Genomic DNA, 25,514 nt, shown 5'->3' on the forward strand with positions numbered 1-25,514 from the left:
GAAAGAATGTACCATCCTGCCGCTAATGATTCTCTTCTGAGGAGGAGGGAGGGAGAGAAGGAAGGAGGGAGAGGGGCCGGAAGAGGAGTTATGCACCATCCCACTGATGCCAGAGTGTGCTTCTCTTTGGGTAGGAGGGGGTCCCCGGTCTCTCATGGCAATTTGGACAGGACCAGCCAATTCCATGGCAAGGGATGAATTTTATGGCCCATACCACAGACTTTCAGGAGACTGGAGGCTCTGACAATAAGCTATGTTCAAGAAGGACTATTCTCTGTTGAGAACTGCTGTATGCTTCACATGTCCATAGGCACCAACTAGATTGGCTGATTTAAACATTTTAAGGCAGTGGTTCCTAAACCTGCCTGGGGGATATCCTCCCCCCCCCCCCCCCAGCCAGTTGGGTTTTCAAGATATCCACAATGGATATTCTTGAGATCCACAATGGATATTATTGAGATAAATTTGCATGCACTGCCTCTATTACTTCAGATTTATCTCATGCATATTCCTTGTGGATATCCTGAAACCCCAAGTGGGTGGGGGATTCCCCTAGGCAGGTATGGCAACCAGTGTTTTAAAATACATTTTTAAAAGGGTGCCTAACTAGCAATGTACACACATACTCTTCATCCTGCAAAAATAAAGCTGGTTTTCAATCACAAGGTACTTGTGTACACTGTGTTTGAATATTGGCTTGTGATGTGGCAGAAAGCATGCGTGTGTGCTGACATGGTGTCAAATGATGATGAAAAGTATGGAGGTTATGTTTAAAAGGATTTACACACTTAGACTGGGTTTTACGCACTTAAGTGGTCTTTTGAAAATTTTTATCATATATGCTATTTAATTGTCAATAAATTTTATGTGCGTACTTGCACTTAGGGAGGATAGCATTCAAAAACTGCTCGCGTTCACGCATATACATGTGTATATGGGTGCATGGCAGTTTAATACTCTACTTTATAACCTGTGCACAAATGATATGTGCAGGTTATAAAATACAAGTATATATATGCGTATACAGGCACACAAATGTAAAAACCACAAGACGTATGTGGAAAACCAGTGTTATTATCCAGATAAGTTCCAATTTATGCAGCTAAGTAGTGGCTGAAAAGTGCTACTTGTCTGTCTAATTAGCACTTTTTGGACTTATTTGGGTAAGATAGCCAGATAGTCTTTAAAAAAGCACTATTTATCCGGATAAATTAAAATTTGACTATTTAAGTAGTGGCAAAGGCGCTACCTAGCCGGAAAAGTCGGAATATAGCCAAATAAGTGTACACAAATGATATACACACATTATATTTCAAATTTTGAAGAGATACACAATAGGGCTAGATTTTAAAAGAAGCGCGCGGGTGTACATGTGCGCGCGCTACCTCACACACACACACATGGATGCCCGATTTTATAACATGTGTGCGCAGGTGCACACATGTTATAAAATCGGGGGTCGGCGCGCATAAGAGGGTGCACAATTGTGCACTCTGTGTGTGCCAACACCAGCGGCCTTCACCCATTCCCTTCCCCCTAACCTTCCCACCCCCTAGCCCTGTACTAACCCCCCGGACCTCTATCTTACCTTTTGTGCCTGCCTCTGGGCAGGCACAAAACTGCCCCTTTTTTGAAGCCCCGGGACTTAGACACATCCCGGGGCTTTATGCGCGTTGCTGGACCTTTATAAAATAGGCCCGGCGCGCGTAACCCCCTCTAAGCTCGTAAATCCACTGGATTTACACACGTAGAGCTTTGAAAATCCGGCCTAAAGATTTTACTTGCAATTAGACGCATTTACCCACCCATCCCCATAAATTGCTTTTACATGTATAAGTTAGAGTATTTTATAACATGCGTGTTGCAATGAAATTACCAGTTTTATCAATTAGTCAACCACTTCTCACAGTTCATCTGTAGCGCATGGCTCTTCAGTCTGAAGTCCTCCCATGTCACCCAAACCCTGCTCCCAGTCATTGTCTCACTTTTTAAGATGTTTACAATCACTTACACCAGATATTGAGCAAAAGAAAAACTATGCATGTAAAAGATTTCAGCACATTACTTTAGCAGGTTGTAAAACAGCAACTTACACATGTAAATGTTGGCCCCTCCCAGGAATGCCTTTGGCCCACCATTTTTTTATACACACAAATTTACTCAGTCTCTTATTTGTGCACATCTTGTGGGTTTTAAAGTAGCTTATGCTCACATATGTGCTATTTTACATATGAATCTTTTGAAAGTTTACCTCTCAGCATGTAGATGGGCATTTGAAAATTGCTACGATAGTATGTTACATTTATGTGCATAACTCCTTTGAGAATTACCTTCTATATGTATTAGTAGGCCTATTATATGCATGTATATTTTTTTAATCAAATGTATGCACATAATTTTCAGCCAAGCTCTGGAATGCCTCTTTACAATGTGGCCAAAAGTATGTGCCTTATGAAAGTTATTCCATACTTTCTGGTGGCTAAAAATCCATTTTTTTTTTGTTTTATTTTTGCCAGATATGATTGGTTTGGACAGGATAACTCTATAATTTTTATTCATGGAAAAGGCACTTAGACCTTTGACCATTTCCCCTTTATACAGGGCCTTTCCTTTAAAGTTCATTCACTACAGAATCATGTCATGGGAATCTCCTTCACTTTAGGCCAGTGGAAACTATCCTTCACAAATAGTAATCTCTATAGTACTTTCATATTTAAAGTATCAGCTACTGACATCAGAAATGTTCTTTTGGTTGTGTGGTCTAAACCTGATCAGTGCTGAAAGCAGTACGTATGTCCAGTAACACGACAGAAATAAGTAGTAGTAGAAGGCAACCTGATTTAGGGGCCTATTTACTAAGCTGTGCTATTGCAGTAAGGCATGATATTTCCCAATTAACACACATTGGGGCCGATTTTAATTTCTACACGCGCGGGGTACATTTGTGCACGTTACCCGGCGCGCACAAATGTACACCCGATTTTATAACTTGCGTGCACTGCCACGCGCATGTTATAAAATCCAGGCTCGGCGTGCGCAAGGTGCACACATGTGCACCTTGCGCACGCCGAGCCCAAGGGGAGCCACGATGGCTTTCCTCGTTCCCTCCAAGGCCGCTCCGAAATCGGAGCGGCCTCGGAGGGAATTTTTTTTTGGATCCCCCCACCTTTCCCTCCCTCCCCCTATCTACCCCCCCCCCCCGGCCCTACCTAAATCCCCCCCCCCACCTTGTTCAATGGAGTTATGCCTGCCTCTGGCCTGCCTCTGGCAGGCGTAACTTGCGCGCACTGGCTGGCCAGGCCCCGACACAGGCCACTGGCCAGGCCCCGACACAGACACACCCCCGGACCACCCATTTTAGCAAGCCCCGGGACATATGCGCATCCCGGGGTTTGCGTACGCCGCCGAGCCTATGCAAAATAGGCTCGGCGCGCGCAGGGGCAGATTTCCTCAGGTTACGCGCGTATGTTATGCACGTAGCCTTTGAAAATCTGCCCCATTATCTGCAATTTAAGCACAATATTTTGCATGAGCTAAAAGTATTGAGCAGCTTTACATGCAAATTTATGCACATCAGCTCATTATCATAGCAACCAGTTGCATGTCTCACGGAAAAAAACTATATAGGCTGGGTTAATAAAGGAAAGCTACACCTTAAGAGATGTAGCTTTCTCCAGGAGCATCATCAGACAAACAGGAATAGCAAAGCTCCCATAACATCAGTTGAAGGGGCTGCCTGCAGTTGTCAAAGTTCCCTCTATGCAACTAAGAACATAAGAAATTGCCATACTGGGTCAGACCAAGGGTCCATCAAGCCCAGCATCCTATTTCCAACAGAGGCCAAACCAGGCCACAAGAACTTGGCAATTACCCAAACACTGAGAAGATCCCATGCTACTGATGCAATTAATAGCAGTGGCTATTCCCTAAGTATAATTGATTAATAGCCATTAATGGACTTCTCCTCCAAGAACTTATCCAAACCTTTTTTAAACCCAGCTACACTAACCACATCCTCTGGCAACAAATTCCAGAGCTTTATTGTGTATTGAGTGAAAAAGAATTTTCTCTGATTAGTCTTAAATGTGCTACTTGCTAACTTCATGGAATGCCCCCAGTCCTTCTATTATTTGAAAGTGTAAATAACCGATTCACATCTACTTGTTCAAGACCTCTCATGATCTTACAGACCTCTATCATATCCCCCCTCAGCCGTCTCTTCTCCAAGCTGAACAGCCCTAACCTCTTCAGCCTTTCCTCATAGGGAAGCTGTTCCATCCTCTTTATCATTTTGGTTGCCCTTCTCTGTACCTTCTCCATCGCAACTATATCTTTTTTGAGATGCGGCGACCAGAATTGTACACAGTATTCAAGGTGCAGTCTCACCATGGAGCGTTATAGTTTTTTTTTCCGTTTTATTAACCATTCCCTTCCTAATAATTCCTAACATTCTGTTTGCTTTTTTGACTGCTGCAGCACACTGAGCTGACGATTTTAAAGTATTATCCACTATGATGCCTAGATCTTTTTACTGGGTGGTAGCTCCTAATATGGAACCTAACACCTCCTAGAAAAAATGTCCTTGGTTGATAGGCTAAGTGGCTGACCTCCCCTCACCCATCCCAGTATATAAATATAAAAATAAAGTCCCTGATATCAAGCCCTGACCCCTGGCCCTGTAGCTCTGCCCCCTTGTAAAGGGACAAAGGAGAACTTTAGGTCAGCTGGAAATATTGTCCAAGGTGGTGCCAGCAGGACAGGAGTGAGTGGGGATTGCTCCTACCCCCTTACAAATGGAGAAAGCTACCGCAGTTTAGTAAATCCCATGGGAAATATTAACTTGCAGTAAAACAGTGCAAAAAATGCACTGTTTTACTGCAGCTTAGTAAATATGCCCCTTAACTGTTGTTTTCTTAAGCCATCCCATCCCACCCCACCCCAATTCATCTGTAGTTCCCTGGACACCACTGTAGCTCTTTAAAAAAAAAAAATGCAAATTGACATAAAGACAACAAAATGCACTTGAATTTCTGAATCACTTTGGTGATAAATGATTTTTGGGGTTACTCTATCAAACACTAGAAACATATTTATTGAAAAAAAATAATTTATTGACAGATAAGGCCTTAGCTAATCTGCCCCCTTACCCTTTTTGAACTATTTATAGAGCCTACCCTAACTCTGTCTTTATCTTTACTTTTTTTCACTTTCTGAATTTGCTCTGTGCTTTCTTGAATTCTGATATGTTTGCCCTTCCCCATCCACCATATACCCTGGAAGGCTGTACCATTTATTTACCATCTTTATGGGAAGGACATATTTGCTTATATTGCTCCTAAGTCTACTTTGAAGCCTCAAATGGTGACCATTTGTTCTAGAACTCCTTTTCCGCTGAAAAATACTTATTCTTTCAGCTTTAAGGGAGAGTAATTTTCAACAGTGTGCATAAATGAGCACAGCACGCATACAAGTGTGTGCAAAGTTATGCCTGTATTTTATAAACTGTGCTGATATGAGCCGTACAGTTTATGAACTACCACTGCCCTGTAGTACATGCCTATGTTTTGGTAGTCCTCATACATTTTTTTGAATGCAGGGAGCCACACACTTTCTATATGCATTTACCAAAATAAGTGCATATATTTTATGTGCAAAATAATTGTTACAAGTACATGTAATTACCACAGTTTATGCGTGGAGGCAGGTATTTTAGAAAGCGTGTGCATGCTCCACTTATTAAAATACTTGCGTGCGTACTTTTAGACACCAGTTTGCCAATACCTTCACCAGTTCACCTAGATCCTACAGCAGTTCGCTGAGACCTGCCTCTCGAAAAATTACCAATAAAAGTCAAATGCAATTTCGGTTCTGTGACTCAGCAGGTGCAAAAGCAAGCATGCATGTTCGGTAATGATGCATGTATACTGCTTACAAAATATTAACTTGTGAGTAACCTTTGGACCCTACCCTGGACCCGCAACTTTCTTTTCCTTTAATTTTTATGCAAGACATTGCTGGTCCATGCATACTTCCAGCTTTTGCAAAATACTATTTACACACATAGGGCCTGATTTTAAAAAGCATTTATATTGTGCAGGGAGTGGACCCTTGGCCTGGTGCACAATTGGTACGGCCCTCCGGTCGGACCCGGAGAGCACCTGCCACCAGGAGGAGGAGCACAAAAGGAGACAGAGGCTAGCTGGAGCTTCACCAATAGCAACCTGGGGTTCCCTCAGGCTGAGCCCTTGGTTACCCGGGCAGCCTGGTCTTAGGTGGGCCTCGCAGGGTCTCCTAGAGAGAAAGTTCACGGGAGTGCCCACTATGAGCAAGGGTGCGTGGTCGGTGTTCAAGTAAGGAATTCCAGAGGTCGCAGGAGGCCAGAACAAAGTGTCCGAATGTATAGCGAGAGTCAATGCCAGAGTCTTGTGTAGAATGGTCAGCCAGGCAGGGTCGGTAGCAGAGGCTTCCGTGCGTAGTCAGAGTTCCAGGCAGAGGTCAGCGCAGGCAGCAATCAGAGAGCAGTCAGTGTTCCAGGCAGTTGTCAGGTCAGGCAGTGATCAGAGAGTAGTCGGTGTCCAGGCAGAGATCAGGTCAGGCAGCAATCAAGGAGTAGTCAAGAACAGGCAAAGGTCAGTACCATGATATCAGTCCAAAGGGTACTACCAGGAATGGAGAGACGAAGGAGCAGGAGACGCTGGGACTGGAGACACGGAGATGCTGGGATTGGAGACACAGGAGATGCTGGAACAGGAAGGCAGGAACACAGGAAGGCAAACTTGCTATCACAACATGATTGACCCGAATGCCAAGGCAAGGAAGTGGGGTCAGACCACCTCCTTTTAAGCAGCAATCAATTAGGGTGCGCCGCAGAGCTGGGATCCACTCCTGGCCCTTTAAGAACCCGGGCGGTCCATGTGCGCACGCCTAGGGGCGGGGCCAATGCCATAGAGGACGCCGAGCCCCGCCGTGAGGCTTGGTCTGGAGCGGGAGTGCAGGGGAGCTGGAGATGCCGTGAGCTGAAAGTGACCATGGAGGGGACGTGCCCAGAGCTGGTGGAAGGCGTAGAGAGGTGAGCAGGCCCGGCCTCGGAGTGAACGCAGCCTGGAAGTGCAACAGTATCCCCCCTTTTAGGCCTCCCCTTACCAGCCTGGGTCTGTCAGGATGGGCCTTGTGAAAGTTGAGGAGGAGGTCCATATCGTAGATGTGATGGGATGGCTCCCAGGAGTTCTTCTCCGGACCGAAGCCCTCCCATGATAGGAGGTACTCCCAATGGCCTTTGTGGCAACGAATGTCGAGGACCTCTTTTACCTGCATGATGTCCTCTGGTTCGGCCTCATGTTGCGTGGGCGCAGGAGATCTCCGGGAAGGCCAGGATAGCACGAGTGGTTTCAGCAAGGATATGTGGAAGGTATTGTGGATATGCATCGAACTAGGTAACTGGAGTTGGTACATTACCGCTCTGACATGGCGGAGAACGTGGAAGGGCCCAATGAATTTTTGCGCCAGTCGGTGAGAGGGCAACCTTAGCCTGATATGCCTTGTGTTTAACCAGACCTTTTGGCCTGGTCGGAACAAGAGTGCAGAGCGGCAGTGAGCATCGGTTGAGCGCTTAGCTCGCTCAGCGGCCTGGCCCAGCCTTTCCTTGACTTGTGTCCATAGCAACTTTATCATCTGAGCTGTCAACTGGGCCGCAGGTGAGGGGACTAAGAGTGGGACTGGCAGAGGCAGACGTGGTTGGCGGCCAAATACCACCGAGAAGGGTGATACATCGGTGGTGGAAGTGACGTGCATTGTGGGATAATTCAGCCCAGGGTGACAGGTCGGACCAGTCGTCCTGTTGGTTGTTAACATACGCATGTAAGAAGGATTTCAAGGACCTGTTTGTTCTCTCTGCTTGGCCATTTGCCTGGGGATGATAAGCAGAGGTCAGACTTAGAGTAATCTCAAATTTTTTATACAAAGAGCCCCAATATTTGGCAACAAACTGCGGACCTCGGTCCTAGATGATCTCTTTGGGCAGACCATGTAGGCAGAAGACGTGTTTGAGGAAAAGTTTAGCTAGTTCAGGAGCTGAGGGGAGCTTCTGGAGTGGGATGAAGTGTCCCATCTTCGAGAATCAATCAATGCTGACCCAGATGACTGTGTGGCCCTTGGATGGAGGTAAGTCTGTGAAGTCAGTGGAGATGCTTGACCAGGGTTCTGTTGGTGCCGGGAGAGGTTGGAGGTGTCCCCATGGATGACCGGTCAAAGGCTTCTGTTGCGCACATATGAGACAGGAGTTCACATAGTTGCGAGAGACCTTGACCATGATAGGTAACCAATAGTACCTTCTTAGCATTTCAAGGGTCCAAGCCTGACCGGGATGGCCAGCCAACTTTGAATCATGGGCCCATCAAAGGACGCATTCGCGGAGACGGCGTGGGACCACCGTTTTTCCTGCTGGTACAGTATTGGTGTCTGGGAGGGTTAAGCAGGCGGGGTCGATGATTTGCCTGGGGGTATCAGACATATCCTCAGGTTCCAGAGAGCGGGAGAGGGCATCCGCTCGCATGTTCTTGGCTGCAGGATGGTATCGAAGCTCAACGTGAAAACGTTCGAAGAACAACACTCAGCAGGCTTGTCTGGGGTTCAACAATTGAGCTTCCTTCAGCTGTTCAAGATTTTTGTGATCTGTGAAGATTGTAAATTTGTACTGTGCTCCCTCTAGCCAGGGACGCCATTCTTGGAGTGCTAATTTTACTGCTAGGAGCTCATGATCCCTGATCGTATAATTTTGCTCCGCAGGAGAAAATTTGTGCGAATAGAAGGAGCAGGGTACTAGGGCTCCTTTGGAGGAATACTGGATCATAACTGTCAACTGGGCCGCAGGTGAGGGGACTAAGAGTGGGACTGGCAGAGGCAGACGTGGTTGGCGGCCAAATACCACCGAGAAGGGTGATACATCGGTGGTGGAAGTGACGTGCATTGTGGGATAATTCAGCCCAGGGTGACAGGTCGGACCAGTCGTCAAGAATGGCGTCCCTCTAGCCAGGGACGCCATTCTTGGAGTGCTAATTTTACTGCTAGGAGCTCATGATCCCTGATCGTATAATTTTGCTCCACAGGAGAAAATTTGTGCGAATAGAAGGAGCAGGGTACTAGGGCTCCTTTGGAGGAATACTGGATCATAACTGCCCCTGCCCCAATGGCGGAGGCGTTGACTTCAACGGTGAAGGGGAGATTAGGATCCGGGTGATGTAGGCAAGGTCCAGTGCAGAAGGCCTCTTTCAAGGCCTGGAAGGCGGCTTGAGCCTTGGGACTCCAATCCTTGTGGTTATTGCCTTTCCTAGTCATGGTGGTAAGTGGAGCAGCTAATGTGGAGTAATTGGCGATGAAGTTCCTGTAATAGTTTTTGAATCCAAGGAACCGTTGTAGGGGGCAGAGACCTACAGGTTGAGGCCATTCTCTGATTCCTTGGAGCTTTTCAGGGTCCATGGTAAAACCACGATTGGAAATAATATAACCCAGAAATGGAAGGCTAGTCTGTTCGAAGATACACTTCTCTAGTTTCGTTGAAGTTTCGTTGAAGGACTGTCTGAACATGAGAATGATGGGATTTTAGATAGTTGGAAAAGATCAGTATGTCGTCTATATATACAACAACAAATGAGTGTAGTAGGTCTTGGAAAATCTTGTTCATCAAGCGTTGAAAGACTGCAGGGCCATTACAAAGTCCCTGGTATTGAAAGCAGTCTTCCAAATGTCCTCTGGTTGGATCCTGACGAGATTGTATGCCCCTCAGAGATCTAACTTTGTAAAGATCTGAGCTCCCTGGAGGTGGTCAAAGAGTTCGCTGATGAGAGGTAGAGGATAACGATCCTTCTGGGTTACAGCATTTAGCCCACGATACTCTATGCAAGGGCGGAGACTGCCATCTTTCTTCACAAAGAAGAAACCGGCTCCGGCCGGAGAGTCGGAAGGCCTTATGAATCCCTTGTCCAGATTCTTTTTAATATACTCAGACATTGTCTTAGTCTCAGGTAACGAGAGAGGATAGGTCCGGCCTTTGGGAGGCGTGGTACCTGGTAGGAGCTTGATGGAGCAATTAAACCTCTGGAGTGGAGGTTGGATGTCAGCATTCTGTTTAGAGAATACATCTTGGAAGTCTGTTTAGGGAGCAGGCAATCCAGTGAGGGTTGTGGAGTTCAACACGGTGTCTGCTGGAGACACTTGACTTAGGCAACAGTATTGGCACTGGGGTCCCCATTGGATTAGCTGGAGAGATTGCCAATCAAATTGAGGACCATGCATCTGCAGCCATGGAAGGCCGAGGATTACTGGGTGCGTGGAACGCTTCAAGATGTATAGCGATATTTCCTCATGGAGGGTTCCCACGGAGAGGCAGAAGGCGATGGTGCGATGGGTGATGCGTCCTGGGAGGTGTTCTCCCTGGATGGATGCAATCTGAAGTGGAATGTCCAGAGGTTGGAGCAGGATTTGGAGGAGTGTGACGATATCATCAAGGATGAAATTGCCACTCACCCCAGTGTCCACAAGGGCAGTGGTGGCGAAGGATCATGACTCTCGGGAGAGAGACACGGGAAGGAGTCTCTGGGTGTACGGCAGAAGGGCGAGAAGCTTTTACCTCCTGATGCCGTTGACGTAGGCAATGATTGATTCTGCCAACCAAGGAGATGATGTCATCTGGAGATGTGGGAATCTCGCGAGTGGCTAGCTCATCTTTGAGGGCAGGAAATAAGCCATCCAGATTGCCCATATGCAGTCCTCTTGCCATCCCAGTTCTGTGGCGAGGGTCCTGAGTTTTACCGTGAATTCAGTGAGTGAATGCGAACCTTGCCGGAGATGGAGAAGCTAATGACCCGCAACTGCCTGTCGGCCAGGGTCCTGGAAGGTTCATTTGAAGACTGTGATGAAGTGAGAGAGATGACTGAGGATGTCATCCGAATATTCCCAAAGTGGGGAAGCCCATGCCAGGGCCTTTCCCTCAAGGCATGAGAGGATGAAAGTGATCTTTGTATTTTCACTTGGAAACAGTTAAGGCTGCAGGGTGAACTGCATAAAGCATTGGATGAGGAAATCTCAACAGAGGCGCGGATCTCCATTTGAAGCGAGCTAGAGCAGGAAGGGCCAGGGATGCCCATGAGGGTGCTGGTTGGACCCGGCCCCTCGAGGTGGTCTTAAGCGTGTTCTCGACTTGAGACCGTAGTTTCTCTACAGACAAAGTCAATGCTTCTAGAGTTTGCTGTTGTTCTTGGACATGAGCTGCAGGGCCAGGGATGGCCTGCAAGGTGGGAGACTCCGCCGAGTCCATGGCCATGGCAACCTGTTGTGCGGGGACTGGACCCTTGGCCTGATGCAGGATTGGTACGGCCCTCCGGTCGGACCTGAAGAGGGTCTGCCACCAGGAGGTGGAGCACAAGAAAAGACAGAGGCTAGCTGGAGCTTCACAAATAGCAACCCGGGGTTCCCTCAGGTTGAGCCCTTGGTTACCCGGGCCGCCTGGTCTTAGGTGGGCCTTGCAGGGTCTCCTAGAGAGAAAGTTCAAGGGAGTGCCCACTATGAACAAGGGTGCATGGTCAGTGTTCAAGTAAGGAAGTCCAGAGGTCGCAGGAGGCCAGAACAAAGTGTCCGAATGTATAGCGAGAGTCAATGCCAGAGTCTTGCGTAGAATGGTCAGCCAGGCAGGGTCGGTAGCAGAGGATGTCCGAGCATAGTCAGAGTTCCAAGCAGAGGTCAGCGCAGGCAGCAAATAGAGAGTAGTCTGTGTTCCAGGCAGATGTCAGGTCAGGCAGCAATCAGACAGTAGTTGGTGTTCCAGGCAGAGGTCAGGTCAGGCAGCGATCAGAGAGTAGTCTGTGTCCAGGCAGAGGTCAGACCAGGCAGCAATCAAGGAGTAGTCAAGAACAGGCAAAGGTCAGTACCGTGAGATCAGTCCGAAGGGTACTACCAGGAATGGAGAGACGAAGGAGCAGAGGACGCTGGGACTGGAGACACAGGAGATGCTGGAACAGAGAGACTGGAACAGGAGACACAGTAAACGCAGGAAGGCAAACTTGCTATCACAGTGTGATCGACCCGAATGCCAAGGCAAGGAAGTGGGGTCAGACCACTTCCTTTAAGCAGCGATCAATCAGGGCGCGCCGTGGAGCTGGGATCTGCCCCTGGCCCTTTAAGAGGCCGGGCGGTCCTCGTGCGCGTGCCTAGGGGAGGGGCCGACGCCATGGAGGACACCGAGCCCCGCCATGAGGCCTGGTCTGGAAAGGGAGCGCAGGGGAGCCGGAGACGCCGTGAGCTGGAAGCGGCTGTGGAGGGGACGTGCCCGGAGCTGGTGGAAGGTGTAGCAAGATGAGCAGGGAAGCGCAACAATGTACTCGAGGAAAACTGGGTTTTCCTCAAGTAAATTCACTTTACTCAAGTGGGCTTTTGAAAATGGCTACAATATATGCTATTGAACTGTCCATACGATTTGCTCGCACAAGTGCACTTATTGGGCCTGATTTTAAAAAGCATTTACTCGAGTAAAACCAGGTTTACTGGAGTAAATTCACTTTACTTGAGTAAGTGGGTTTTTGAAAATTGCTACAATATATGCCATTGACTTGTCTATAGGATTTACTCACATAAGTGCACTTTACTTGAGTAAATGGCTTTTGAAAATTGCTACAATAGTAGCTACATTTACGCATGTAACTCCTTTTGAAAATTACCCCCTACATGCGTAAATGGCTTTTGAAAATTGCTATGGTAGTAGATACATTTACACGTGTAAATCCTTTTGAAAATTCACCTGATAATTTCTACTTTTGGGCACTGAAAATTTTTGAAAATTAACCCCTTTAAGCGCTAGTGTTATTCTTTCATCAATCCAGTGACCCTTGAGTTTAGCTTGATTCTCTATTGTTGTACTTTGTCTTGTTGTATCATGCATGTATAATGTTTGGGATTAAAAAGAATTTAGAGACATTTTTATATTAAAAGGAAGGTATAATTTGTGCATATTTTATATATTGAATGCTGCAAATGATAGGATCTTTTTCCACTGTGCAAGTTTTATTTAAGTAACTTTGTTTCTCAGCCTTGGGCAGAGCTACCATTATACCCAGTTCCAGCAGGAAGACCTTTTGGCCAATCCTGGTTTAGAATTTATATTCCAAAACTGTGTGGAATTTGTAGTCCCTGATTTTACCCCTTGAAATTAGTGCTGCAGGTCCCATAAAGCATCAGAATGGGATTGTCAGAAATCCAGGACTGGCCTAAAATCTCCATCCTGGATTTGTGTAGTTTGGCAGCTCTGCCTGGGAGCAGCATCTTGCAGCCATCTACTGTCTGCCAATGCCAGGATGTAACCAAAGACGCACCTGTTGCTGTTTTCACTGCAGCATTCCTCAGAAAACACTTCCGGTGTTAGCAATTGTGTACAAACAAGTCTATTGCTAATTATGGCATTTCCCACTGAGTTTGATGGAAGCAATCATTTGGATGAGACGGTATCTAGTTATGATAGTGACAGCAGCAATTTAGCAGTACATTTTCAAAGTGACAATTCAGTGACAGAATCCGTAGACAACTGAATGCAGATGTGCATGAACTCCCCACTGACACATCACTTCTACCCAAAACCCCTTGTCAGAAAGACAAACTAACATGACAATTGACAGAAAAAATCTGAAACAACTCCAAAAGCACTTTTTAGATACAAATATTTGCAAATTAGAAATAAAAAAAAGGGGGGAGAAAAAAATAGAAAAGAAAATTCCATAGATTACAGTTAAACAAATAACATAGCTTCCAAATAAACTTCACAAAACTTAATAGTAATACTTCCTCTTGAAAGGTCCTATACCAATTTGCATACTGCTTGATTTGAGGGTTTATTAAATTAATGGATTATAATGCTTCCCTTTCAAAAGATGAACTCTGAGTAGGAGTCCAGCACAGTTTGCTACCAGTGGACCAGATGTACTAAGACTTTTTGCATAGATTCACCACTGCCCCGGAAACATTGTTAGCAAGGGGTGGGGGTGAGGGAGTCAGTGCAGTCTTGTAGTTCATTAAATGAAACTTTGATGCCAGGAAACACTAAGGGGCTGATGCAATACAGTGCGTTCAATAAGGGGATTAGCGCCTCTACCACGCATGTCCAACCCAGAGTGAAACTAATAGCACTCATCATATGCACATGCATATGAATAAGGCTATTAGCTTTTCACTCCCAATGCCCGGAGCAGGCGTTAATTGCTGAGCACTCCTAAAACTGTACAGAAAAGCAGAAAAAACTGCTTTTCTGTACAGCCTCCTACTTAATATCGTTGCGATATTAAGTAGGAGGAAAGATCTTTCATATAGTAATAGAAAAAAAAAAGTTTAAAAAAAAGTGCCAGCTGTCGGGTGCAGGAAACAAATGCTCAATTGACAAGCGTCCATTTCCTGAACCCCCTGGCTATGTGCCATTTAGGAAACCGACGCGATAAATTTGGTGTCTGTTTTCCTAACCAGCGGATGGCCAATGCTCTTGGGCTCCCGTTATCAAGGAGGAGCTAGGGGCATGCAAACGAACCTAATGCCTCCTTGATAATGCGAGCCCTAATTTAAATATTGCATGGCACCCCCAGGAGGGGCGCCTGCGGGCGCATTAGGAAAGCGGGAAAAGACCCAGGATGCGCGTAAGTCCCGGGGCTTGCTAAAATGGGTGGCTTGCTAAAATGGGCAGTCCGGGGGCGTGTCTGCTGTCCGGGGGCCTGGCGAGCCGGCACGCGCAAGTTACGCCTGCCAGCAGCCAGCGGCAGGTGTAACTCCATCGAACAAGGTAGGGGGGATTTAGGTAGGGCTGGGGGGGTGGGTTAGATAGGGGAAGGGAGGGAAAGGTGGGGGGGACAAAAAAAGTTCCCTCCGAGGCCGCTCTGATTTCGGAGCGGCCTCGGAGGGAACGGAGGCAGGCTGCTCGGCGCGCGCAGGCTGCCGATTTTGCGCAGCCTTGCGCGCACTGACCCCGGATTTTAAAAGATACGCACAGCTACACGCGTATCTTTTAAAATCCGGCGTACGTATTTTTTAAAAAGCTGCCCCTTTCTACGCATCGGCCCCTAAATATGACTACAAATACACTCCAGAAAATGGGCTGCTGTTCCCCAAACTTTCCTTTATAATATTTTCTGAGAGAGGAAATTGAACTATGTACAAAAGGAAAAGTAACAGTTCACAGTCTATTTACAAACCACAATATGCCTGTTCATGTTGAACAAGTACTTTTTCTTCTCCTGCTTCTGTGTACTACAGAAGCAGACTTTCCAATGGGTTTAGATTCAGTTTGGGGCAGCAGGGCCCAAAGCATAGAGGATATAGTTTTGTTTGAGACAGAAAAAATTCCTTCAGTGTCTGGCCCATGTGGTTTATGTCAAGCAGTATGTAGATGTCTGACCACCATGCCAAAACACAGGTTTTGCCAAACTCCTTCCACTGCAAGTAGTCCTGCAGGTCCCATAACGCATAATGCACAGGGTTTGCCACTCTCCTATCAATGTGTAGACTGCACCTGGGATGCCATTTCCCAGACTGCAGTCTGCACATAGATCCCATGGAAGTGTGATCCAAGGTCCTTGTAAAACTGATCCACTGAATTACAGGCAGATTTTTCTGATACCCACCCTGTTACTTAGGGTGGCAGATAGTGAAAGAGTCCAGATCAACAGCATGGTTTATGCGGTCCTTTTGAATCCCTCAGTCTCTCCATATTCTTCTGTCATCCTGACGTTCCATAGAGCTATTAGCAGCAGATTCCACTCCTACTTTTCGAGAGCAATCTCTAGTAGAATTCACACAGGAATCCCAGTACACCCCTACTGGCATGGAACATTTACTGTGAAACTATAGGGGCATTCACTGGACTGTACCATTCCCTACTATGTTAAACAAAGGGACCTTCACTCTTGGACCAGTGAATGAAGTCTGGTGGCCTATTCCTATCTGCTGCTGGACTAACATTTATTACTGCCCATATGATAGTCCCCATGCAGTATGCTTAGAGTTGTAATCTAATTTTGGTTGCTACTTTATTGGAGACATTTTTGCACGGCGAAGAAGCATGTGCAATGCACTGTATGCCTCTGCTCATGGCACAATGCTAATTGTATTTCAAGACACCATTTATAATCAACAAAACTAATCAAACTTAAAATTACAAATAAATCCTACATGCGCGTATGCAGACGTAATAACTTCAGTGCTTATTTTTTATTACGCTGAACCTTCTGTGAAAAATCAATGTCATTCCTTAGAGTGTTGATTAATTTCACATCATATCAAGACAAAAATTGGAAGAGAAATGAATCAATCCTTAAAAAAAATTAATTACCAGTTAGGAGGAAGGTATGAACTCACACCATTTCATTTGCACAAAGGGGTGCTGCAAACTGCATTTGTAAAGCAGCAACCTCAGAGATAGCATGACATGTTAGCAACACCCATAATTATAAGGCATGAAAGTTTCAGGAATATAGTATGCAGAGAATAAAGCAATATTCTGACAGAAGAATGGCACTGAATTTGTACACTTTGTTGATCATGGATAGAAACCTCTCAGATGTCACCTCTCATCAAGCAGTGCCAGATCCTCCTTCTACTGTGCTGTCTTTTTCTTTCTTTTAAAGTAGCAAAGCATGTCAGATAACTCAGTGGGCAGTTTAAACAAATGAAATGATTAAGATCCCCTATTTTTGTTCTTGTTCTGATTTATGTTTCACCCGAGAAGTGATTGGTGTTCAAAGTTTTTGATAGCGTGTCCTAATTTGCCACCGTACCTGCTATGAATCGCAGTGAGCCCAGGGCACCACTGTGTCAGTTCTTTAACGAGCCCCATGCAGACATAACATAAATATTCGCAAAGCATAAATATACTCTGAAACACTGAAGCGACGAATCGTGGAAAGCAATTGGAGAAATAGGGCATGTTTCCATAGTAAAAGATGCCTGCTATCTACTCTCAAAAAAGCATAAAAATTCAAGTGAAATGAATTGTGGGAAATTAGAAAAAGCACACACAGAACAGAAAGCAAGGGAGTGGAAAAAGCAGGTAAGTGGATGTTTTGAAGAATATTATTTTCACTGCAGCTTTAAGAAGAAATTGATGTTACATGTTATAAGTTGTTTAAGCCACTTTTCTAAAATAGATTTATTTTATTAAAAGTGCCAATTATAAATTCAGGGGCTTTGGGCTGCAGTGTGAGAGATTTTCTCTTTCTTTAAATACAATTGTCCTTGCTACTTTGCAGGGCTGTTCATAATTTTAGGGTCAGGGTTGAGAAGTGTACACTGATTCATGTGAAAGGTGTAGGATAAGAAAGAATGCCCCTAACTTAGGTGAGTTGTGAACACCATACACAGGATTCACGTGAATTCAGTGGCCATAACTCTTAGGACAACTAGACTGAAGGGATTTAAAATGTCATGGGTGTCTTCTTGGGTGTTATCGTTTCACATTAGGTGGTATTTTAGCAGCAGCAGAAAGGGAGAAAAGAGCTGGTGAATGAATGACACATCAGCTGTCAAGCAGACTAGGAGGGCTCATTAAACTGTGTGAGCAAGTGTGAAACTAAACAGCATGTAAGAAAAAAATTCTTGGAATCACTCATATGGTGAAATTGGGCATATGTCAGTTCTCTCAGTTTAGGGGAAAGCAGCACAAAACCAATGCCAACAATGCATATGAGTGTACAGTATGTGTACGTACAAAGTATCTGGCATGTATTCAATGTGTATTCAGGATATCAGTGTCCATTCCAATTGTGCAGTCCAGGCATGCACAATAGGTATATATTTAACATCATAAGGTAGATTTTAAAAGACTCGCGCACGTATAAACGGCCACATATGCACATAACTGGGCCACGCGGGAGCTACGCAAATTTTAAAAAGCTGGGAATGGTGCGTGTGCCCAGAAAAAGTAGGCAGAACAGCGGCAGCACTGCTGCACATAACTCCAAATTTTCACTTTGCTACAGCTTCCTGTTAGTGGTTTGGTGAAGAGAGAGAGAGAGAGAACTTCTTTATGGGGCTCAATATGATACTCTATATATGGACCACTGTAAGGGCGGGGGCACTTTGATTTGGGGTGAGATTTCAGAAGGTGAGTTAGGGTTGTGTTTTAAATTTTCATCCCTTATAAGGTCAAAAATTCATTAATGATGTCAATTTTACAATGGATACCTCTGAATGTCTCTGTAACACCACCCCCCTAACCCCAACCCACCTCCTGAAAACTCACCCCGAATCAAAGTGCCCCCTTACAATGGTCCATATATAAAAAAAAAAAAAATCTTAGCTAAGTAGGGGGGAAGAGAGAGGAAAGGATGGAAGATTAGATAGGTGTATAGGGAAGTTTGCGGACATGCACACACTGGTTTTAAAATCGACCCCTTAGGTTGTAAAATAGTGCGCAGCGAGATACGTGCGTTTATGGGCACATGCATGGCCATTTTAAAATCTACCTTTAAGTGTGTACACAGCATATGTGTGTATAAAGGACAGGTGCAATGTATGTGGATGCACAAAGGGGTAGATTTTAAAAGGTGCGTGCACGGTTTCTGACGTGCGCACATAGACGCACCGATAATATGACATGCATGCACATGTTAGAAATCCGTGGGCCGCGCACAAATGCGCTGGATTTTAAAAACCACACGTGCATGTGTGGGCGGCACGCGCAGGAGGGGATTTTAGTAGCTTACTCGCGGCAACAAAACGGGCCTACCCCTCTTCCCTCCCAGTCCACTCCAATTAAGGAGTGGACTGGGAAGGAACTTCCCTACATCCCTACCTAAACCCCCTCCCTCTTCCCCTCTCCTCCCCACCCCCTTAACCTGTCCCAGAAACTTACTTTTGTTTTTTGTTTCACCACTTACTGCTTCCCTGGAGCAGAAGTAGTTTGCGTACTAACCCTTTTTTCCATAGACACAGGAATAGCCTAGTGGTTAGAGCAGTGGTCTATGAACCAGGAGACCAGGGTTTGAGTCCTGCTGTTGCTCCTTGTGACCTTGGGCAAGTCACTTTACTCTCCATTGCCTCAGGTACAAAACTTAGATTATAAGCCCTCTGGGGATAGGGAAATACCTACAGTACCTGACTGTAAACTGATGTGATATCTCAGATGAATGTCAGTATATATAAATAAAATGGGGAAAACTCTTTAGTGTATCTGACCCAAAGACTCTTAAGCAAATTTTGAGATCAGTTGTGCACAGTTATCTATTTATTTATTTATTAGTTTTTTATATACCGGTATTCAATTTGGAATATCACATCGGTTTACATTGCAACTGTGTTCAAGAAGTAGGGACTTCCTGTTTTACATTATGACATCAATATAGTCTTATTTAATATAGTAAATAATTCTTATTTAACATTGTAATTAAATTTTATTTAACATTGTAACTTTACACTTTATTAAATTCTTACTAGGAGATTAAACCTGAAACAGTGACGGCAGTACATCCTACATAGAGTCTTGTTATTATGACTTTAACATTAATTCTTGGAAAGGATGTTGTATAGATCATTTACGACAGTACGTTTTGTTGAGTGTCTTGTCGTATAATAACATGAATATTGAGATGTAACTTATATGTCCTTACCTAGGGTCTTTTCATATGGTAGATTCGGAAGTGGGTACTAGGTGGTTGTTGTGAAAGCTTTTTGGAAAAGCCATGTTTTAAGTTTTGTTTTGAAGGTTTGCATTGTCAATTCTAGCCTTAGATGTAATGGTAAGTTATTCCAGAGTGAGGGTCGGCCAGAGACAGAGCGCGTTCTCTTATTGTGGTCAGGTGGATTATTTTTGGAGAGGGGATTAGGAAGAGACCAGTGTTGTTGGAGTGGAGGTTCCTTTTTGGGTTGCAGAAGTAGAAGGATGTGTTCATCCAGTAAAACTTGTCAGTGTAGAGAGCTTTGTGGATGAGGGTGAGGACTTTATAATGAATTCTGAATTGAATGGGTAACCAGTGTAGGTTTTTAAGGATAGGTGAGATGTGGTCCGATCTTTTGCTGTTTGTGAATAGTCTTGCTGCTGCATTTTGGAGTAGCTGCAGCAGTCTGAGAGTGGTTTTTGGGAGGCCAAGCAGGAGGGCGTTACAATAGTCTAATTTGGAGAATAACAGTGCGTGGAGGACCATTTGGAAGTCATGGGTGTATAGTAGAAGTTTGATTCTCTTTAGGATTTGTAGTTTAAGAATCTGTCTCGTAATATTGTGTTAATATGCTTTTTGTAGTTTAGGTCTTCGTTGAGGATAATGCCAAGGTCTTTGGCTGTGGAAACTATTAGCTTCTTTGTTTCAGATGTTGTGCAGTTTTGCATGTTCAATGTGGTGTGATTGTTTTTTTCTATGTGTATAATCTCAGTTTTTTTATGGTTGAGGAAGAGTGACATTTGCGAGAGTAGTTGGGTTATCTTTTGCAGTTGTGTGTTCCAGAGTTTTACAGTGGTTTCCTGAGTATCATTCAGTGGGAGCAGGATTTGAACATCATCTGCGTATATGTAATATGATAGTCCTAGTTCGGATAGGAGAGTGCAGAGGGGGAGGATGTAAATATTGAAGAGGGTGGATGAGAGGGAGGAGCCTTGAGGGATGCCGTGTGGAAGGGGGATTGGTTTGGATTCTGATGAGTTCATTTTGACTTTATAGGATCTGTCTGAGAGGCATGATTTGAACCAATTAAGTGTGGAGTTGCATAGGCCAATATCCTTCAGTCTGGTTAAGAGGATTTCATGGTTGACGGTGTCGAATGCTGCCCAGATGTCTAGTAGGATCAGTAGGTAAGAGTGACCAAAATCAAGACCTTTGAGGACGGTGTCAGTGAGGGTGAGAAGTAATTTCCGTGCTGTAATGCTTTCTGAATCCGTGTTGTGCTGGTGATAGTATGTTCTGGGTTTCCAGGTGTTTGGTGAGTTGTCAGTTGACGATTTTTTCAAGGATCTTGGCAATAAATGGAAGGTTTGATATGGGTCAGATTTGTCAAGTTGAGGCTTTTTGAGGGTAGGTTTGATGATGGCGCATTTGAGCCTGTCCAGAAAGATGCCGTGTTCAAGGGAGAGATTGACTATACCTGATATCTACAGAGTGACCCCCCTCCTATCTTTATATAAAAGACCAAGTAAGAACATAAGAAATTGCCATGCTGGGTCAGACCAAGGGTCCATCAAGCCCAGCATCCTGTTTCCAACAGAGGCCAAACCAGGCCACAAGAACCTGGCAATTATCCAAACACTAAGAAGATCCCATGCTACTGATGCAATTAATAGCAGTGGCTATTCCCTAAGTAAACTTGATTAAGAGCAGTTAATGGACTTCTCCTCCAAGAACTTATCCAAACCTTTTTTGAACCCAACTACACTAACAGCACTAACCACATCCTCTGACAACAAATTCCAGAGCTTTATTGTGCATTGAGTGAAAAAGAATTTTCTCCGATTAGTCTTAAATGTGCTACTTGCTAACTTCATGGATTGCCCCCTAGGCCTTCTATTATTAGAAAGTGTAAATAACTGATTCACATCTACTCATTCAAGACCTCTCATGATCTTAAAGACCTCTATCATATCCCCCCTCAGCCGTCTCTTCTCCAAGCTGAACAGCCCTAACCTCTTCAGCCTTTCCTCATAGAGGAGCTGTTCCATCCCCTTTATCATATTGGTTGCCCTTCTCTGGACCTTCTCCATTGCAACTATATCTTTTTTGAGATGCGGCGACCAGAATTGTACACAGAATTCAAGGTGCAGTCTCACCATGGAGCGATACAGAGGCATTATGACATTTTCCATTTTATTAACCATTCCCTTCCTAATAATTCCTAACATTCTGTTTGCTTTTTTTGACTGCTGCAGCACACTGAGCCAACGATTTTAAAGTATTATCCACTATGATGCCTAGATCTTTTTCCTGAGTGGTAACTCCTAATATGGAACCTAACATCGTGTAACTACAGCAAGGGTTATTTTTCCCTATATGCAACACCTTGCACTTGTCCACATTAAATTTCATCTGCCATTTGGATGCCATTCTTCCAGTCTTGCAAGGTCCTCCTGTAATGTATCACAATCCGCTTGTGATTTAACTACTCTGAATAATTTTGTATCATCCGCAAATTTGATAACCTCACTCGTCGTATTCCTTTCCAGATCATTTATATATATATATATATATATATATATATATATATATATATATATATATATATTGAAAAGCATGCGGTTAGCTTTGATTTCTGATAAGGCCTTTAAGTTGACTATGTCTTTCCTCTTCTTAAACTGGACTGTAATCCATCCTCTGGAATTGCAACAATGCTTAGTTCTAGGAATGTGCATTCATTTAAAAACAAGTTGTAATTTGAACTGAACTGTTTCAGTTTGTTGTACCACAAAATGAACACTTGATCCCTTCAAAAAAAAAAACCAACAAATATTTTTAAGTTATTCATTTTCAAGAAATAGTGCATGCTATCAGCAAATATTTGAATTAATTTTTAAAAGAGTTATGCACATACAATTAGCATATACAGGCAGAATTAGCTTCTACTCATGTACATGCTATTTTCTAAACATAAAAAATAATGCATATTTTTTACTTCGCATGCATATTTACCTTCTCTATAAAGGAACAGTCTAGGACCAAGACGTGTGTGCATAAGTTGCTATGTTAAAGGAGATTTACATGAATACATAAGGCTACGTATTCATGGAATTTTATCTAGCGCAGTTGATAGACTTGGACTGTTGTCTACTGTGGTGGGGTGGGAGGTCTGGGTGAATTAGGGGGAGTTCAGGATAAAGTACTAGGAAGGTCTCAATGATCTGGAGACGGACTGGTTGAACTAGTGGAGGTATCAGCAAATTCTGATTTCAAGTCCGTGTGCATATTTTAAAATATACCTGCCTCCACATATAAATCAGGGTTTTATGCGAGCCAGTAATATTTTTCTGTGCATGAAATATATGTGCATATGCTTATAAAATACGTAGAAAAAGTACTCACTTTCAGTGCATTGCTGATATTCTCATGGACTGAAATAGATGCACATATGTGGGGGGGGGGGGGGGGGGGGTGTGGACATACAATATGTGTATTTTATAATCTGCATGGACCAGGTATGCACATGTTCTAAAATACTATGGTTGATCTCTGTGCACCCATCCATACAAGTGCATATATGGGGTTGTTTGAAAGTTGCCTTCATTGTGTGCTGTTTCCTTAAACAAAAAACACAAGATGAAAAAAAGCCTATAAAATAAAAAATAAATAAATAAATAAAGCCCCAAAAATGAAACAGAAAAAAATGCCCTGAACCATTTTCCTAAGGACTTATTTCTGGTTGCAGTCTCTGTTTCTGCATGGGTTCTTGTCACAAGGCACCTCCCTATGGGGAAATCCAGTGGGGTCTGGCCTATGCTGCACTCCAGGAATTTGATGGTGATAACAGATACATAGAAATCAGGTCTAGGCCTTTCCACACATCAGAAGGATTACTACATTCCAGAATGTCAATCCATGCATTACGTGTATTCCCAAATTTGCCATACTAACATGTGATGATGGCCACTGTCAGAAACAGAATCCTGGGTCAATGGACCTTGTTCTGACACAGAATGGCATTTCTTATGTTCCTTTTTTCTTAGTGAACGTATCACACTATATAATTCTTGGGGATTAAAAGTTAAAGACATAGGGATTACATGTTGATTTTGTAGATTTTCTAAGTGATTACTTTACTTTTGTTCCAGGTATGCTAATTCTGCTGTTGATCGTCAGGGAAACACATCCATGAGGAAGGTAAATATTTGGTACAGTTGTCCATTAAAATATTTTTAAATTATTATCTTTCTGCATTGAATTAGATATGTGTCTCAAGGGCTTTTCTAACACTTTAAGAAATATTTAAAGAAATTTTGTTTGCTAGAAGAGAGATGTACTGTAAATTGCATAATTGTGTAAAATCAGGTACATTGTGCATATTACGGAGCATACCTTTTCTCTATATTGATCTGGCATGCACTAAAGAATGAACTGTGTGCCTATTTGCAAGGGCCATTTGGTCTTCTTCTGCCGTCATTTCTATGTTTCTGTCTATAACCTGATCCCATATAGCAATGAACAATAAAAAAGTGCTGATAATCAGAGGATGGTAATCAGCAGACAGTGGGGTTATAAATTGGGGCCACTTCAGAGCTGTCCTCCTAATCCTGGGCCCCACCGTATCACATCTGAAATGAAGAGGAAAAAATAATGGAATAATGTAAGGTTTATTAATCAAGTTCACCACATTCATTAAAGAAAGAAAGAAAGAAAGGCATTGCTTACCCTATATAGCTGGTCAGATACCCTAAACAAAAATATCTAATCTGTATCTAAGGTTTATATCACCTGAATTTCAGCTGCTCCAAAAGTCATTTGCCCAACTGAAGAAGCTTTTTTTTAATAGCAATGCCTGTCTCTATGTTGCCAGAAACCTCTGTGATGTCTTTGATTCTCAGCACTTCCTGTTATCCTTTGCAATCTTCCTGGTTTAAACTTCTGTGCTGGTGGTTTGTATGCAGTCATTGTAGGCAGAGCTTAGCTTGTCATCATAGGTATCTGGCTCATGAGAGACTGAAATTTGGTTGCTGGGCAACTTAGCCAATTCATAGACACCTGATTGAATTATGTCATGTGGCCAAGCCTTCCAGATATCTCATTGAATATGACTGAGCCTTATGACAATCAGAGGGAACCTCTACAATTTCAGCAATTCATTCTCAATTGGCTAGAGTTAATTTCAAATATAATTGGATGACAAGGCTGTCTATTTCAGACCTTATTAGATCATCAAGGCTTGTTTAGCAAAAATCTACAGTATTTTCATTACATTTGCAGTTAGTTGTGCTGACATCTTCAGTCCTGGTACAGGTCTCAGGTCCTTGCTTATTAATGTCTCAAGTTGGCAATTCATATCTTCCTTTAATGTATTTTTTATATGATACTTTATGCCCAGAAAACATGCTTTGTCTGTAGCAAGCATATTTTTTGCACATAAATCCAAACTATAGGTACCAGAACTCAAGCTTCTGCCCATATACTATCAATAGCCCTGGAAACTTTACCTTTGACTAGGAGTTAAGTTTCCAGTGCTAAAAAAAAACCAAGAGTTAAGCCAGCACACCTCTCTGCATTGGGGCTAATAGTAAATGATAAAAGTTTATGTATGTTTTTGTACTGTAAGCCACATAGATCAACAAAGTTGGATATTATGGATTATAAATTCAACAAATAAAGTCTTCATTACTATTAAACGTACATCGGAGGGCACTAACCTATAGGCAGACCGTTCATACATTTTTTTGTGTGCAAAACTCCTTGCTGCATCAGGTTTGCACACATAAAATATGCACACAATTGCAGGTAAAACTGCACCTTATTACAGCGCATCTTGACATCGGCCTAAGCATGGGTAAAAGGTAGCACTATTTGGAGGAGCACAGCTAAAGCAACAGAGAAAGA

At 43.8% G+C, this 25,514-nt stretch overlaps 1 protein-coding gene across 1 annotated transcript in view; it reads left to right on the plus strand.

The window, feature by feature from the left end:
* The window catches only part of LOC115094680 (connector enhancer of kinase suppressor of ras 2-like), a 334,885-nt gene that overhangs the window by 231,868 nt on the left and 77,503 nt on the right, over positions 1-25,514 (plus strand). The window contains exon 4 of the mRNA XM_029607932.1: positions 23,762-23,810. Coding sequence (XP_029463792.1) covers positions 23,762-23,810 — 49 coding nt within the window. The remainder of the gene's footprint in view (positions 1-23,761; positions 23,811-25,514) is intronic.

This window comes from Rhinatrema bivittatum, chromosome 6 (assembly GCF_901001135.1).
Source record: "Rhinatrema bivittatum chromosome 6, aRhiBiv1.1, whole genome shotgun sequence".
Lineage (NCBI taxonomy): Eukaryota > Metazoa > Chordata > Amphibia > Gymnophiona > Rhinatrematidae > Rhinatrema > Rhinatrema bivittatum.